This window comes from Echeneis naucrates, chromosome 10 (assembly GCF_900963305.1).
Source record: "Echeneis naucrates chromosome 10, fEcheNa1.1, whole genome shotgun sequence".
NCBI lineage: Eukaryota > Metazoa > Chordata > Actinopteri > Carangiformes > Echeneidae > Echeneis > Echeneis naucrates.
In genome coordinates, this window is record NC_042520.1 from 25,455,282 (window position 1) to 25,474,297 (window position 19,016).

At 42.3% G+C, this 19,016-nt stretch overlaps 1 protein-coding gene across 1 annotated transcript; it reads left to right on the forward strand.

Moving 5' to 3' along the window:
* Nucleotides 1-5,877: 5,877 nt before the first annotated feature.
* Nucleotides 5,878-17,212, forward strand: atoh8 (atonal bHLH transcription factor 8). Its single transcript, XM_029512481.1, has 4 exons — nucleotides 5,878-6,476; nucleotides 6,963-7,118; nucleotides 8,925-9,116; nucleotides 16,239-17,212. Exons 1-4 carry the CDS (start codon nucleotides 5,883-5,885, stop codon nucleotides 16,242-16,244), a joined length of 948 nt encoding a protein of 315 aa, XP_029368341.1. The 5' UTR covers nucleotides 5,878-5,882; the 3' UTR covers nucleotides 16,245-17,212.
* The last annotated feature ends 1,804 nt before the right edge of the window (nucleotides 17,213-19,016 follow it).

Consider the following 19,016-nt stretch of genomic DNA (forward strand, 5'->3'; position numbering starts at 1 on the left):
CTCTTTTCCTAGTTCCTGTTAATCACCAAATGAACACCAGTTAGTCATCCTGCTATTTGGGTCTGCCCACAGCAGATTATAAGCACTCCTGGAGAGAGCTCATATACATCTCCCCAACAGCAACTGCTTAATGAAACAAGAGTAACCACAGGGTTAATGTGGAGCAGTGAATTTTGAGCCTTCTCTGACTGAAACCACACAGTTGGACAGGACGTACCTCCACCAGGAACACACACAGCCACACTGGAGTTTAGGAGCGCTGGAAAGGTCCTTGCCTCTTTTTGTTCTCACTGTGTCAAGTTGACTTAAAGTAGCTTTAACTAGCATAAAACCATTTTTGGCTATGCTGTCTTTGTTTTGCCCCCCACACAGACATGTTTATGTACCTGTCAACAATGGACAACTCCACCAGTTCTTTGATTCTATGAGTTCAGCACTCATAGAAGAAAACAAGAACAACCCGAGGTTTCTCTTCAGCACTGTAGCCAGGCTGACAGAGAGCCATAGCTCAGTTGAACCAGTGATCCCCTTAGCTCTAAGCAGTAATGATTTATTAGTTTTTTTTCAGACAAAATTCTCACGATCAGAGAAAGAATTTATCAGCTCTTGCCTACGTTAGATAAAAATCCCCTTCTGAAGACGGCAACTGCTGAATCAGCTGCGGCGCCTCTTTTACATCTGGAATCATTCTCACCTCTAAATCTCTCAGAGCTAGCTTCTATAGTTTCATCATCCAGACCGTCAACCTGTCTATTAGACCCAGTACCAACTAGCCTCTTTAAAGAGATCTTTTATGTAATTGAGCCGTTTATTCTAGATTTGGTTAATCTGACTTTATTTCTGGGTTATGTACCTCAGGCACTTAAGACTGCGGTCATCAAACCCCAGCTTAAAAAGCCTAATCTTGATCCAGATGTTTTGGCAAACTATAGACCCATATCGAACCTTCCATTTATTTCTAAAATCATTGAGAAAGCTGTAGCAAAACAACTACACGAGCATCTGGATGGGAACAGTTTGTTTGAAGAGTTTCAGTCAGGATTTAGAGCCCATCATAGCACAGAAACAGCGCTGGTTAAAGTCTCCAATGACATTCTAATGGCCTCAGACAATGGATCAGCCTCCATACTTCTCCTTCTAGATCTTAGTGCTGCATTCGACACCATAGATCATAATATTTTACTACAGAGACTGGAACATGAAATTGGAATTAAAGGAACTGCACTAAAGTGGTTCAAATCCTACTTATCAGATAGACATCAGTTTGTTCATGTAAACAACAGCTCCTCCTCATGTACTGTAGTCAGTCATGGAGTCCCGCAGGGTTCGGTACTTGGACCAATCCTCTTTACGCTTTATCTGCTTCCTCTAGGCAACATTATCAGGAAACAGCAGCATCAATTTCCACTGCTACGCAGACGATACTCAGCTGTACCTATCAATGAAGCCAAATGAAGTCAGTCAGATAGTCAGACTGCAGGCATGTCTTGAAGACATAAAAGTCTGGATGACTGGAAATTTTTTACTTCTCAACTCTGACAAAACAGAAGTTATTGTACTCGGTCCTAAGCACCTCAGAAAAATACTATCTAATCATCTCATCAGTTTGGACGGCATTACTTTGGCCTCCAGCTCCACTGTAAGAAACCTTGGAGTAATTTTTGACCAGGACATGTCCTTTGTCCCTCACATAAAACAAGTTAGTCGGGCAGCTTTCTTCCACCTGAGAAACATTAGGAAAATCAGAAACATCCTCTCAGGATGATGCAGAAAAACTAGTCCATGCATTTGTAACTTCTACGCTGGACTACTGTAACTCATTACTATCTGCATGTCCAAACAAATCTCTAAAAGGCCTTCAGTTAATTCAGAACGCTGCTGCACGAATATTAACAGGAACTAGGAAAAGAGATCACATCTCTCCCGTGTTAGCTGCTCTTCATTGGCTGCCAGTAAATATAGAGTAGAATTCAAAATCCTTCTTTTAACGTATAAAGCTCTTAATGGCCAAGCTCCATCGTATCTCAGAGAGCTCATAGTTCCTTACTGTCCTAGCAGGCCACTCCGCTCTCTAGATGGAGGTTTACTTGTGGTTCCTAGAGTCTCCAAGAGTAAATCTGGAGGCAGATCGTTCAGTTATCAGGCTCTTCTATGGAACCAACTCCCAGCATCGGTCCGGGGGCGGACTCTTTAGTAACTTTCAAGACCAGGCTTAAAACTTTCCTGTATGACAGAGCGTACAGTTAAAAAGTCCTCTACTCTTTAGGTATGCTGCTATAGGCCTAGGCTGCTGGGGGAAGGACTGAGCTCTCTCTCTCTCTCTCTCTCGCTCTCTCTCTCTCTCTCTCTCTCTCGCTCTCTCTGTCTGTCCCCTCTCTCCCTCTTTCTCTCTAACTCCCTCCTTGCATGCGCTGATAAAAACCATCCTTCTTAAAAAAAAAAAAAAAAAAAAAAAAAACAAAACAAAACAGTTTCACCCAGTTCTAAGCATTTATACTGCATTTACTAACCATGTTCTGCCAAAGTCTCTGTCTCTCCCAGTTCCTCTCCTCTCTCTCCCTGTCCTCATCCTGCAGGTGGTGACTCATCTCCATCCCATGTTCCTGCAACACCTGCTGGTCCCATATAGCATGAATTCTGTATTACAGCTCAACTCCATGAACTTCATGCAACAACATGTTCCTGCCTACACCCCCCCCCTCCAATGCCTGCCTGCCTGCCTGTCTCTCTCTCTCTCTCTCTCTCTCTCTCTCTCTCTCTCTCTTCTCTCTCTCTCAACCCAACCGGTCGAGGCAGATGGCCGCCCCCCTGAGCCTGGTTCTGCTCGAGATTTCTGCCTCTTAAAGGAAGTTTTTCCTTGCCACTGTTGCCAAGTGCTTGCTCATCGGGGGATCTGTTGGGTCTCTTTAAATAAATTTATAAAGAGTTTGGTCTAGACCTGCTCTATATGTAAAGTGCCTTGATGTAACTTTGTTATGATTTGGCGCTATACAAATAAATCTGATTTGATTTGATTTGATTTGATTATAAAATAAAAAATCAGGTCAAGTGTTAACCTGAACAACATAGAACAAACATAACATCATGTTAGTTAATTCAAGCAGTCAATTGGGAAAAGTCCTAAAACCTCCCACACAATCTAATAAGTAAATTTAATAATGAAAAAAAAAAACAAAAAAAGAAGAGCTTCTACATATAACATTTTCTTCTTTAAAGTACCATTTTCTAAACCTTGAATGAAAACAACCAATTAATAAAGCTACTCTTAGGAAAATAAAAATCAGAATACCATGCTAAAATGTTGAAATTGACATTTAAGTTTAAATTAGCCTGTGAAAAATATTTTCACAGTTAAGTCCATGAAAATGCCAGTAAACTTAAATAAACAGAATTCCTAACAAACATCAGTCACCACAATAAATAATTTGGGTATCATATTCTGCAATATTTAAAAAAAATCTTTCTCTACATTTGCCCTCATAGTTAAACAACACATGGGACTAAATTTTTTATGAGACTGATGCATTTTACTCTTGCAGCCATAGATTTCATTATTTTAGTGGTCTGTGACCATCACCAGCTTTCCCTGGAAACTAATTTATCAAACCTTATTGAGTAAAATTCCCTTTTGTGAGCCACAGAGGGCAGTGCTGCACCACATTGAATTTAGGGGGAAAACAAAGTACAGACAGGACACAAGAGAAACAAGGAAACAGAAAACAGCCAGTGCCAACACAGTCATCAATATAAGGCCCAGTGGTTTTTTTACTATGAATCCCAACAGAAGCTGGTGAGTCAAGCCAAATGTGCATGTGAGCCTTTACCGAACATGTAACGTCTGGTCTAGTTACCTACAGAACCTCAGGCCACAGGAACACCCAAAATGCTGCACCCAGAGAGCTGCCACAGCCACAGCACACACCATGGGAGCTGAAACATAGAGGGGTGGCGACCAGCACCTCTGAAACACCAAAGCCAGCTCCCAGAGGAGTGGGACACGAAGGCCCACCTGCAGCCAATAAAGGGTGTGAGAGGAACGGGGGTGCGGCCACAGCACAATGTAGCACAGACCTGTCCTGGAAGTCTGAATGAGTGCAATGTATTGGAAATAGTGGTAGGCAGGGTGGAACGGTGGGCTACCTCATTCTTGACCTGCCACCCGTCTCCAACCCAGCACCAGCCAGATCTCAAAAGCTCTTCTACCACTAAAATCAATTCAGTAACGCGCATTGCCTTACGTACCTGTACGTGCCGTAAATAAAAACACAACATCGAAATAAAAGCAATGTACATTCAGTCCATGCATGAGGTAAAATAAGAGAATGTTTATTTTGTAATTTTGCGGGCTGGTCAGAGTCAACCAAAGGGCTGTGAAATGCCCAGGCCGGCTCTAGGAGTTGACGGTGACAGGCACAGTTGTGTGTCTAATTTGTACGTCAATGTCATGTGGTGAACACAATACTTTTTCACTGCAGTAGACAGAAAAAACTTCTCTGCTGTACTGCTTTAAACGTGGTCTCTAAGCTCCTCCTACTGACAGGTGAGACAGATGCAGATACTGTAAATAAACTGGAGAAATAATGATGACAAAGGGATTAAAAACAAGCAGATAGTAGCTAATATTGTACAGTGGGACATGTTGATTCATCGCTGTAACCAACACTGTGAGGATGCATGTCTTCTTCTCTAACTGAATCCTGCATGATCCCTGTTAGGATGTTACCTGATCTCAGTTCCAAAAACACATTTCTCTTCTTTGTCATACTCTCTTAGAGTTGATCCTGAAAACTGGATCAGGTGTAGAGCTGCAGAGGCAGAGAAGAAAAAGTATAATTGAATTAAGTAGAAAGGGGAGAAGAAAAGGACAATGAAGTGGCATAAGGAGGAGAAGAAAATGAAAACGAGGAGGGAAAGGAAAAGAAGTACAGTGTGTAGAGGAACACGAAGTTCGACTGTGAAAATCTGTAACAAATTCAATCGAGCATGTGAGAGTTCCTGTTATAAGCCAGGACGTGACACTGCTGAGTCCGTGCATGTGTGTGTGTGTGTGTCTCACACAGTCCCAGCCAGTCAGACGCCAGCAGTCAGAGGAGAGAGAGCCCTCTCTGCTCTGAGCTCTAACGCTTCCAGACCAGCTCAAACCGACGCGGAGGACACGGACCTGGAGGATTTACCCGGTCTGCTGTGAAGAAACGGACTAATCAGCTTCAAAACAAGTGACTTCCTGCAGCCGGTGAATTGTGCGTAGCAAGGTTTCCCACTCACACCTTAAAACGGCAGCGGACTTTTTTTGCAGTCCCGGTCACGAGGGAACATGAAGGATACTTTCTGAACGTGGAACAGCGGACACCAGCGACACTCCCCCGCCACCACCACCTACCCGAGGTGGGCAGGAGTGAGTCAAACTGAGTGCATGTGTTGACCAGGACGCGGAGGGTCCGCTGTGTGCAGCCCTGTTCTGTGTCAGTGGTGGTTATTCACAGTGCTGCTATGCAGACTGAGTGGAGCCAGACTCAGGCTACTGCACTGTGACCGCCTGCTCACACACTCAGACCTTCACTCTTAGTCCCGGGCCTGTGCACAGGAGCAGATGTTCCTCAGTTTTGTCTGACTGTGTATTACCCAGGATGCTGCTCTGCAGACAGACTGGAGCCACAGAGACCTGCTGCTGAAGTTCCACTCTCCGGCTGTGCAGCTTGTGTTACACAGTTGGCAGAGGGCAGAGTGCTATTGAAGCACACAAACTCTCTCATTGAGAGTGGAGGCACTAGACACTGATTTGACTGCAGCAGGTGAAGCCCCAGATTGGCCTTCTCTTTCAGGTTTTTAGCTCACAGTGGATGTTGAGCTTTACTCTAGCTGATAAGTTAGCTCTTTTGGAAATGAAGAATCCTCATTCACTGAATGACACATGGAGCAGATCCATGGACAAAGAACCGGTTCTAGTCTCAGGAACTAACAAGAAGTTCAAAAGGAAGTCTAGAGAGCCTAAAAGGCTCTTCAGCAGCCCTGAGCCTGAGAGGATGAAAGCCTACCTGTCGGACTCAGTAGATGACTCCCAGGTAGAAGTGTGTGATGTCGGCAGGGTTGCTCCACTGCAGAGACAGCTGATGATGTCACGGGAGACAACGGGCAGAACCATGGGGACCCTGTCAGGACTTCCAGAAACCAACGTGGCTCAAGCTCAAAGTGGTGCCATAGATATGAGGATTGGTATTAACGTGCCAGGCATTGCTTCCAAACTGTCCCAGTTCCCAGAGATCTCCCACTGGCCCACAGCCATCTCTCAGCCCCTATCCAACAGACTCAAATTGGGTCTTTGCTCCTCGTTCCCTTTGTCTGCTTCCACCACCAGTAGCCAGTCCCCCAGTTTGCAGGCATTCTCACTGGAACCTCGTTTGCCTAACCAGGGTGTAGTTCTGCCTCAGGTCACTCAAAGCCACGAACACATGGAGCACCAGGTCCAGTCACCCAAGGTCAGTATGTGAAGTGTTTCCAAAAGCTGCAGAGACAGTAACCTGTGTATGCTCGCTGGTCCGCTCCTGTTTTTTTATGAGGTTCACACCAAATGAGATTCAGCAGGTCAGGATCTGTGTGTGTGTTCTTTTCCTCATGGGGAAGAGCTCTGGATACTGGTCCAGGAGTCACTGTCTGTCCCATGACCTGTTACACTTGCTGCTATGATGCAAAACTACCTGTGTCATATCCATTGGTTTATGGTGGACTAGGACTAGGCTGACATGTATAGACCTGGTTCTGATGTACTAGACCAGAGTGAGCTATAAAGACCTGGTTCTGATGTACTGGGACTAGATTGCCATGTTATGACCTGGTTCCGATGGACTAGGTCAATGGTGACAGACCTGGTTTCTGTGATGAGGTTGAAATGTATAGGTTCTCTTCTGAGGTTCTACTGAAGTAGGACCAGAACTCTCACTTCATACCTCATCTTGTGCTCTCAGGAGTCTCCCAGGAAACGGAATGGAGTCAGTAGCGAGGGACCCGGTTGTCTTCCAGAGGTCAAAGCTGTGCAGCAGACCAGGAGACTTCTTGCCAACGCTAGGGAGAGGACCCGTGTCCACACAATCAGTGCTGCATTCGAGGCACTGAGGAAGCAGGTCAGACTCTGCAGTAACACTGCATGCATTCACACTTGACATAAGACATACTGACACAAGATACAGAGACATTTGCACACACACTGGACACGTACACAGTAGATACACACAAATGCGGTAGTCACAACAGATATATACACTTCAAACACAAGAGACTTACCCACACTTTGCACAGGACACACACTCACACTGTACACAAGAGATACACAAATGACATATTGTGCAATATACCCAAGAGACATATGCACACTGCACAAGTGACATACATATGCTTGACACAAGAGACAAACATACTGTACACACTGCAGTTGACGCATACACACATGTACATAATGGACACACACTGAGAACAAGAGAAACACATAGTACACAAGTGGTATGACAGAGAGGCCCACACATTGTACATTAGACACACACAAAGAAGTGATGTGTGCTGCACACAATGGATATGTACACATGGTACACAAGAGACATACAGTGTACACAAGTGACAGACACATTGTACACTAGAGCTAAGAGCCAAAACGATTAATTGAGTCAACCGGTTTAAAACATAATTCAATTACAATTTTCCTGAACTGAAGCTTAATTCCTTAATTTGGCTGCAGCACAGGATGCCACAAACACAAACAAGTGAGCGAAGCTCAGAAGAGACGAGAACAAAAAGCGTCGGAACACTTAAAAATGGAAAAAAAACCCAAAAAAAAAAAAAAAAACAAGCAAAAACAGTACAATGCATCCACCCTGGTATGGTACTTTTATATTGTGGTTGTTGTCTCTATATAGATTTTTTTTTTTATATATATCCTTTTACATTTAAATTTTTTTGGGTTATTGTTTCAACTGGTACTTGAATAAAGGACAAGTTGTTTGTCATTTTCAGACAGGTATTTTTCACATATTTATAATTTCTTTTCACCTATTAGAAGAAAATAATCGATAGCTGCAGCTGTTGAAGAGACATTCTATATTTATATACAGACGCATTGCAAACAAGATATGCACAAACTGTGCAAAAACAAACTGCTTACAAGATACATACACAGAGTACACAGGACACACACACTGTGTCAAATGATGTTTATGGTGGTTTTTGAAGATATTTTTTAGCTTTTCAAGATTTTGATAGTTGGTCAAACTTTGATTGTTGAATGTTTTAATGGTGTTGGCAGTTCTGAAGGTGTTGTGATGATTTTGATAATTGCAATGTGTTTTGAAGGTTTCGGTAGTTGTGACGGCCATTGAAGGTTTTGGTAGTTTTCCAAACTTTTGAAGGGTTTTAGTTTTTGATTGCTTTTTGTGGTTTGGATATTTTCATGGAGGGTGGCATAGGGGTTAATGATGTTGCCACACAACAAAGAGATTGCTAGTTTGGTTCCTGGGCCTTTCTCTGCAGAATTTGCATGTTCTTCCTGTTCGTGCATAACAGGTGCTCCAGTTTTTTTCCACCATCCAAAGACATGCATGTTTGGGTTAATTGGTGTCTCCAAATTGCCGATAGGTGTGAGTGGTTGTCTTTGCCTGGCTCTGTGTTGGAAATTAATTTTTTTTTTTTTTTTTTAGGTTTTAATGGCTTTATGAATGATTTATGGTGGTTTTTGATGGTTTTGCGTTTGTGCAGCTGGCAAACTGTGTTTGATGTTTGTATTGGTTTTGGTGGTGTTTAGAGGTTTTGTCTTTCAATAATTTCATTGTTTTTGAGGAATTTAATGGTTTTTGATGCTTTTATTGTTTCTCTTACTCTGTCTGTCAACTGCATTTGACAACCCCTTACCCACCAATCTCCCTCCATCTCCCCCTGTCAAGGTGCCATGTTACTCCTACGGACAGAAACTGTCTAAATTGGCCATATTACGCATTGCCTGCAACTACATCCTGTCTCTCGCTCAGTTGGCTGAACTGGACTACAGCTCCGACCACAGCAGCCTGAGTTTCTCTCAGTGTGTGGAGCAGTGCACCAGGACCTTGCAGGCCGAGGGCCGGAGCAAAAAGAGGAAGGTGAGGTGTTACCCAATCTCTCCACATCATCTATGACTGAGTCAGATACCCATACCGAACCATCCACACCTTTTAATGTTCCAGTTACATGCCCTTACCACCACATCCAGACTTTTAATTTTTCTATGAGATACTCTTACCACCATTTCCAGTGTTTCCTCTACATTCATTTAGGAGTGGGCCTCTTGATAGCGGGCCACAACTCCTTCAAATTTATTTTTTATTTTTAATTGTTGCAAATACACCACCGCTTCTTCACAGCACAGCCTGGTGATGAGCGCAACAGTGGAAAGGGGAGGGAGGGGTCCTACTGAAGTTAACACGACATTCATTACTCGCAAAACCATGGCCTTGAAAGTAACATCACTTCAGGCACCCAGGCACCAGGTCAGAGAGTCAGAGGAGTGTTGTGAGCAGTGGAAAATAGGGCAGCGACTTACCGGAGAAAACATAGACCTATTGGCTTAAGATAATTCATAATAGATTTTACAAGTTAAATAGACATTCGCAAAGTTGATGGCCAGCTAACGTTTGTAATTAGCTGGTAGGTGAAGTTAATTGGGCCTAGTGCTAACTCAGTTACACTAACGTGGGTAAACTAATTGATGGCATTAAGCTAACATCTGCACGCCATAATGTATTAACTGCTGGGAAAATTTCCCTACAACAGAGACTTTGAGCTCTTCTATCAAAAAGCCAAGAAAAATTCATTGTTCTGAGCCTGGGTGCAAACTTTTCCACTGATTCTACCGCCCATCTAGCTGTTAAAGAGATGATTATTTAGAATTTTTATTTATTCAGTTTTATTTTTTTTTTTTTTTTTTTACGTTTTACATTCAGCCTTTATCTGTCATTGTATATGGCTGAGATGTATAGGCTGTAGTGGTTGTAAGGGGGAGAAAGACATTTTCAACTGGCCAGCCAATAAATAGGTTGTAAAAGTTAAATCTGCAGTCAAGTGTCATTTGTTTACCCCACCACTACGGGGAAAAAAAAAAAATCCTACAGGAAACACTGCTATCCATACCTTTAATGTTCCATACGGGTACCCACATCACCCCAAGCTCATGTTTAATGTTCCAGTCAGATAGCTTCGTCACCCCATCCATACCTTTTACATTCCAGTCAGATACCCTCACCACCCCATCTAGAATGTAATGATTTGTTCAGCAGCACAGTGTCGGATGCTCACATCCTATCACCAGTGTTTGTTCCATCAGTTCTCATAAATATCTCAATGTAATGTAATTAAGAAGGTATTACTGCTCAGGTTTTGTAGAGGTAAGGTAGCTCAGAGTTTCTCACTAGCTGGCTATTTCTCTTTTTCTGTGTGTGTGTTTGTGTGTCTATGTGTGTGCTCAAAGTCCCAGACGCCAGATGTTAGAGTGGAGGGGAAGTGGAGCTGGCGCCATGAAGGGCAGAGGGCAACAAGAAGGCACGCGAACTGAAACCACAAACACACACACACACACACACACCACACACACACACACACACACACACACACACACAAACTTGGCACATTCCCCAGCAGTCTCTCCAACATTCCCCCACTCTGCCTCTCTGGGCCATCTGCTCCAAAATACTTTGAAACAACGAGGGGAAAAAACACAGTCATCACCAGCCTGTCAGACAGCAGCAGCTGGTGGAAAGACAGGGAGACGGTATGTGTGTCCAAGAGGGAGGGGTTGAAGGGCTCGGGGAGGGATCTGGCTAGGACAAAATGCTTTTATATTTTCTCAGAGCCACTGAGTCTATGTGCACAAGGCAAAGGAAAACAGACATTTTCGCTTTTTTGTTATTTTGCTTCACCACATTGAGCCTTAGGCCACAGAAAAATGTTTTCCTGTGAATCACACAATGACATGGTAGATATGTGAGCTGAGCCTCTCCAACATCTCACCAGTCTAACAGCCATATCCAGACTTCTTCAGCTCTGCACTGACATTGTTTTCAGCACAGTCAGATAAATTCACACAGCTTATACAGGTTGCTAAAAGTTATAGATTTTCTATTTACATTCCATATTTACATTGAAGGGGCAGCACAGTGGCTAATTGGTGACTTTAAAATGCTCGTAGGCGTGGGTGTGAGTGTGAGTGTGAGTGGTTGTTCGTCTCTGTGTGTCTCTGTATGGTGGCCCTGTGATGGATTGGCAACCTGTCCAGGGTGTACTCTGCCCTCGCCCAGTATGAGCGGGGATTGGTTCCAGCACGCCCAGTAACCTGGAAACAGATAAGTATTAGAAGATGAATGAATTAATTTACATTAATGGTCTGTATTTTATAATACATGTCCATATTATACATTAAAGGTCACATATTTTATATTAAAGCTTTCACATCTGTGTTTTATCTGAAATGCTGATCAGCCAATAATCTGAGCAAATCAGAGCAGAGTCTCTGACGTTGCTTTCTGCCCTGTCTTTTTTCCCCTTTTATCACCAGAGGCTTTTTTGCCCAACCAACCCTAACCCAAGCTCTTACTCCAGTCAATATGCTGCAAATTTTTGCACGTCATGCTTTTTGTCTGAACATTCTTTGTCTTCCTTATGTACTCTGAGTAACTTTTTCTGACTCTACATGTATGATCTTTAAATTCCACAAGCCAAGTAAAGTAACTTCTATAAGCAGCAGAGGGCAGAGATTTTTGACAATTTCAGTCACCTGGCCAAAGCCAGTATGCAGTTCACGACAGCAGTTGGAGTGTTATCACTGCCATGAACACCAGAGAGGTTAGAACTCAAGAGTGCCCCAGAAAGGAAGTCTTGTGGCTCAGCCATGAGCTTCACATTTCATCAAAGATCAACTCACAGTTGGAAAAATAGGAACATTCTGCTGGGTTGATGTCACCTTAAAGCTAAGAATTTTAGCCTAGCATCCGTATTTGTCGAAACATGTTTTCTACCATCATTCAAATGAAATCATTGCCAAATTCATCATACTATCCAAGGCTTAAATCTGTGCTTCCATCCATTTTCATCCTGCTGATTATTTTTATATTTTATTAAACTCACTCACACAGCTGTAACAAATCCAAATGTTGCTCCACAATTAATTGTCTCAGAAATAATTGTGATTAACAATATAATTCTCTCTTTCGGTCCAATTTTAAAATACTTTTTTTTTTCAAATAGTCATCACTATTTGTAAAACTATGTGTCAAAATAGTCATTAGTGCTTCTTGACTTGCATTTTTTCCCAACTGTAGCTCCCTTGTCATTTTAATTGATATGAATATGTATACGGACAAGTGCCAACAACTAACAGTTTAAATAATAAAATGGGCGTGGGGGTGGTGGGCAATTTAAAAAAGATTTTGAACACAAGCATGTTCAGTTTGAGGCTGTCACGTTTTTATTTCGTCTGTCGGCTGAACGACTCCACTCTGCCCAGCTGCCGGCAGGGGCCATCAACTGATCGATTTGTTTAATTTTGCAACTCAAGTGAAATCCGAACGTGTACCAGCTTAATGTTACGGGTATTTCTCAATACCATTTCTCAAAAATATACCCAAAATTCTTTGGATTGTTAACATTAGAAAGCTGATTTGACTTACAACTGTAATTCAATGCGTCCTCTGTTAGGACAATTACTGTTGTGTCACCCTGCAGGATGCACACGGACATGGGAAATGAGTTTGATGGATGCAAACAAAAGTGTTACAATGCTTTGACCCATTTCATGAAAAGAATTTTCAAATTCTAAAATTATGTTGAGTTTTTTTCAGTTCATGTATGTATGTATCTGGGTTTGGAAATGTGACAATGAGTAGGAATGTTTATACTCAGGTGACTCAGTGGGAAGCAGTGCTGAACTTTGACCATCAGAGCTAGGGCAAAACCTAACCTGACACACCAACAAAAAGCAGCCGTACAAAGCATTTTGGTCAGGTTGAGAGGAAAGTTACAAGGTAGCTCTGTTGTATGTGGCTGTCAATGTTGATATTGAAAATAGCCACAGACACTCCACAATTTACGAATGTGTTACGCTCCAAACATCTGTTCGTATTCTGAATTGTTTGTAAGATATTTGTTCTTCACAGAGCACATCTAAACGTTAACGCAAGTACAAAGAACTGTGTGTTGGGCTGTAGTAGGCTACGGTCCTGTGCAGAGTGGGTTGCAGCAAAATTTGTACTCAGAAGAGGTGCAGAGTACAAAAAGTAATACTTAAGCATGAGTAAAGAAAAAAAAAAAAAGAAATACCAAAGCAAGATTTGCAAGCAAGAAATAATTAATAATTAAGACAAAACTGGACACTGTGCTGTGAACTGCATCTTCAGCAAAGTCACAATGGTGGGCTACAAAATTAAGAGCTCCTGAAGATAATAAAGGGCTACAGGAGTTCCTCTATCTGCTTATATGCAGTGTAAAACAAACAGGAATCAAAGTGTCATCATGTTGGGGACACTCTGAGGAGTCTCCGTTGGCAGATCTCATCCAGCAGTTTGTGTTTGAAGATTTTGTAGCTAAGGTGAGAGAAAGGGTACCTTCCACTCCTTGATTTTGGTAGTACATTGTGGCATGAAGAGGTTTAGACAGCGTCATAGTTAATGAAAAGAGCTTGTTCTTTCTCTGATTTTGGTTTCTACTCCGTTCAGACCAGAGGCCATGATAGGTGGCTATTTTGGCGGTGATTTCACAATCATCTTGGAACCGAAGAACCTGGTCAGCCACTGCATTTCTTCACTTGTCCCCACTATCATCAAACTTGAAGAACCTCTTCTTCACAGAGGTGCTGCTGTCTGAGGTGTAAACCAGAACATATGACGTCTGAGCTGCATTACTGAAGTCAGTTGTCTCGTCAGCCTTAGTGGAAAGAAAATGACCTTCCTCCTTTATGGCTAGAGTCATAAGCTCTGCATCTGACTATCAGGGCTTTTGAACTGTCCTTCGCCATGCCGACAAAATACTGTATTGAGTCAAGATGACACCAAAGGAGGTTGTGGTATTTGGACAAAAAAAAATGCCTCTCTAAGTAGTTCCCTATGTTTGGAGTCCTTTCCCCATTATAGGCAATGATTATTTTATTTTATTTTTGAGTCCTGCCCAACACAAACACACACTGGCATGTCCTTGCCAGGTTGGCAATGAAGTCAGTCCTGACCAATGAGTGAGCCAGGTCTTAACTCTTTTCTGCTTAGAGACAAATAAATAAATATAATTTGTTAGTTCTAATTCAATGTTGTGAGAACAGTAACCACATTTCTGGGTCAAATTTGATCGAGAAATTAGGACTAATTAGAATTAGAAGGGAGAAGGGAGCCCTGAGGGTTTCCCACTGGTGGGGAGTGAGTGTTGGTTTCTGCAGTAAATGTTAAAACCTCAGTAGCAGTGGCTGAAGTATTAGGACTGCTGTACTGACACTGCAGCACCTGCCAACACGTTCAGTTGTGGTCCAAAGATCAGAAGTTTGTTTCTAATGTTGCTATACGGAGAGCTTTATGTCAAGCAGTGGACCTTGGATGGATGGTCAGGTCTGATTTCCTGACAATAATGCTCTTACAAGTATCAAGCTCCACTTGAGTTGCTTTGTCTTGAGAGTGTGTGTGTGTGTAGGTTGAGAGAATATCTTCTCTTTGGTCTTTGGTCACTCATCCCTGCCTTCGGTCTCTCGTGTGGTCTTAAGACTCCACTCTGGTCTTTGGTCTCATGTGTCTCTTCTGGAATGGGGGTAAATAGCAGATACTACCAGAGGGTGGCCAGTTTTCTTCTTAGTTTGAAAGTGATTTTATTTAGTTGACAGGCTTGTAGAATACCAGAAAAAGTATAATGTTTCAGACTCGTCTCCTGGTCAACAGATCTTTGTTGTCAGCAGTTTGTGTTCAAACTCACTACCACAGCACCAGAGGTTTGTCTACATATGCAGATGTTTTGTCTGCATGCATATCAGTTGCAAGTTCAGATCCAATGTATTTACACGCAGTTTTAAAACCTGCTTTCCACTTTGTGGAGAGCTCAATGTGAACCTTAGAGGCTGCTTGCTGTTGGTAGCTATATTGTATAACATCACAACCTACTTATTTAGTTGATTTGAGGTGTTGATTGAAAAATTTGGAACAGCTAACAGCCCATGTTGGGTTAGAGACTGCATGGTACACTTACACAGCAGACAGAATCGTGTTCTCTCTCAAACCCCATAACCTCTTCAAGCCTCTTTGTTGACTACACCAATAATATGTGAATGCAGAAAGCTCAAATTAAGTTCAATTTAAATGTTTCCTGCATGGACTGTGTGGTGGCACTAAAAGCTCTCCAAAAACTCAAAAATACTGTAGAATTGTCCCATTCTATCTTTAAGCCCACTGAATTGAGCCATGGACTCGAAATTTGTTTGTTGCCCAGGGACAAAGACTGCCAGAGAGCCCTACATGAAACCAAACATAGTTCTTTGCTCAATCTAGTCATGCACTGCAGTGCCTACAATGAATTGTACCAACACAGTCTGTCCCCTCAGTCCCTCATTGGTCACAACAACATAAACTCCAGAGCTACCCTAACCAAGATGGCATGTGATAACGAAGCTAACCTTTTAACCTTGCACCAAGCTGGACCAGAGACAGTTAATATACAAGCAGTCCTTTGACGGACAGCTGTCTTCACATGTGTTCAAGTTCAAGTTCATATAATGACTATAACCCTGTAATACTTTCTACTGTGTCTCCATTGGGTAGAAGAGGCACATCAACAATGTCGTAAGTGAAGAAGCAAACTTGATTGCAAACTGACTGATCATCTGTGTGGGGGAAGAGCAGGAAGTCCTGTGACAGTGAGACTGAATATTGTTTATTCTCCGCTAAGTAAGAGATCGGAAGAACGAGAGAATGAGGGAGGGAGCACGAGAGAGGCTGTCCCCATAGAAGCGCATGATAAGCAATTAGCATTGTAGCTGTGAAGGCTTAAAGTGAACTGAGGCAGTTTGTCAGTAAATACAGACTGGGCCCTCTCAAGATGAAGGCTCTATGTTGAGTTCTCTTCACTGAGACAGCAGAATAATGGATTCTATCTTAGAAACTACAGTGTAGACAACCTAATCATTTGGTCCAAACAGCTGTCTGAACTGAGCTCACAGCTGCTTGTAGCCATCTGTTTTAATGGGTTCACTCCCCTCTCTGTTTCAGGAGTGAAGGTGATCTTGGGACAGGCCAACAACCGGAGGTCCTTGGGATGCTGGAAGGACAGATGACTAGAGGCAGATTAAAGCCAAGACCAAGAGGGGGATCAATGCCAGAGGGAGCAGGATGGATACTCTCACCACATGAACTATAATCAGTATCTCTAATCCATATCAGGACCCACAAACTAACAGGATATGCAAATTGGCAAGGGGTGAGTTGAAAGAGCCAGCTTGATGAATCCTTGAGAAATAAACTCAACTCTTTATTTTCAGTCACTTCCTGAATCATGGTGATCATGAACTTCACTTCAAAGCAGTTTTTTATTAGATTAATTTTATAGGTTATGATTCGTGTGACTATGATCTTTATTCAATACAGATAGTGAAACAGTTTTAGAAAAAACAGACAAATCAGACTCCAACATGACATGGAAAGGACTTCATCGAAACATTAAAAATCATTTCTGGGATTTGTCCCTTAGCAGGGCAGAAGTTAGCATTTGTACCTGGAGAGCTTTGTGTGACCGAGCTTGTTTTCCCTCAGACATCAGACAGTAGGTACTACATTTATTTGATGCATGCAACAACCATTCAGAAACTGAAAAACTCTTAGCATTCTGCCAATGCATGTTCAACAATATAGCCTCAGTGTGGGGTCACAAAGTCTCAGGAAAGTTTTTGACCCACTGACTGAGTCTTCTGGTCCTTCCATTGTGTCTTATTCCAGGAATAAAAATCAGTGAAGATTTCAAGCTCAAAATAGATTATTCATGGCGTGATCCTGTTAATAAGGCTCTGCATCATCAGTTATACCTCACATAGCTCGATAAGCTCCAACTAGCACTAGTGCCATTAAAATTTGTTTTGTTACCTTGATCATAGCCGTGGCTGACCAGCCAGACTAGTACCAGTCTCTTCACCTCTTATATGCAGACACTTCATCTGGCACCGGTGGATGGTTACTGCTACAGTGGCTTTGAAAACATTTAAACACATCTCGTATCAAGGTTTATCTTTCTCTAATGCGCACATGAAAGGGCGGGAGAGGGGATGATGCCTTTCACTTTTTTACAGTGCTGGTGGCACCCGTGACTATGTGATACTATGGGAGTAAAGACTCAATAGCCAAATACCACATGGACACATAAGCTCTGAGCAGGTATCCCCAGTTCCAATCCTGGCTAGTGTGACTGATCTTGTTTGTTACTGTCCATTTCCTGTCTAAACCGCACTACCAAATAAAGGCACAAGAATGTACAAAAAATTAAAGAAAGAAAATGGCTACATAGATCTGTCCTGTCTACTTTACTCTGTGATAAAACATCTAGTATTGTCTGACATGAGTTTCCTGTACATAGTTCTCATCTAGCCTCCTTGGATTCTGCATCTAAGGAGATACTCCCCCTATTACTGTAAATTACCGTACACTAATGGCAGCTACAGTCACCAGCATGCCTTTGTTACTGTGCTTTATTAAATATGATTTTTGCAGTATTGTGCTATTATTCTAATCTCTGAACTCTTCACAACAGCAAAGCGTAGAAGCAATAAAAACAGTTGGCATTTCTTGACTCAGCCAAGAGCTGATCTGTGCACTATTGTGAAAACCAGAAGTATCTTGTCTCAAGCGGATGCAGAAAAGCAAATACATGCATTTGTTACCTCTAGATGGGAATTGTCACAAATTGGCTCAAAATATGTGGAGGAGAAGGGGTCAACTGTTAGTGTCAATGAAAATGTGTAGTGTAACTTAAACAACCCCTAACCCTATTTACAAAAAAGATGGTGTGGAGGGAAAAGGCATCAGTAGTGCATGCAGTGTATGAATGAGTGAGGCATGTGTGTCTGTTGAGTGCAAGAAGAAAACGCCAAAACAAGCCTGGGGTGGAGTCTGGAAGAGAGAGAGGCAATCAGTGGTGGTTGGCATTTATAACCTTGGTGAAGGCCTTAACAGGTGTCAGCATCTTCATCACCTGCCTCAAGACAGGCAGAAAGGGAGAAGTTGTACCACCCCCCCAGCTCGTATTATATATATATATGTATATAATAATATATATGTATATATATATATATATATATTATATGTATAGATATATATATATATAATATATATTATACATATATATGTATGTATGTATATGTAAATGTTATGTCAGTAGCACCTTTAGAAATATATTTACTGAGGAAAATGGTAATGTGCTCAAAACTTACTTTACCTGCTCTAAATGAACTAAGGGCCCACAGGGGCCCGGAACAGAGCATCCGCTATTGCATTGTCTGTCCCCTTGATATGACGGATATCCAAGTTGTAAGGCTGCAGTGACCACCTCATGAGCATCTGATTAAAATTCTGTTGTGACTTCAAGAAAGTAAGGAGGTAGTGGTCAGCAAAACTGACAGTGGAGTTACCCCAGAGCCTACAGACATCAAAATGCTGCAGAGCCCAAACAAGCGCCAAAGTTTCCTTTTCTATCACGGAGTAGTTGTACTGATGTTTGTTAAATTTGCGTGAGAAGGAAGCTCACAGGGCAGTCTACCCCATCTGCATTCTCCTGCAACAAGACAGCTCCAGCACCCACATTACTAGCATCTATTTAAAGGGCTGATCGGGTCTTGGTGCTGCCAACGTTGGAGCTGAACACAGCAAAGCTTTCACACTATCAAATACATTTTGACATGTTGAAGACCAAACTCAGCTCTGGCTTTTAGGAGGTCAGTCAATGGCGGTAGGTGGGGGGCTTTTGCACTGCCATGACCTTGGCTTCTACTGGCCCTATCAAGC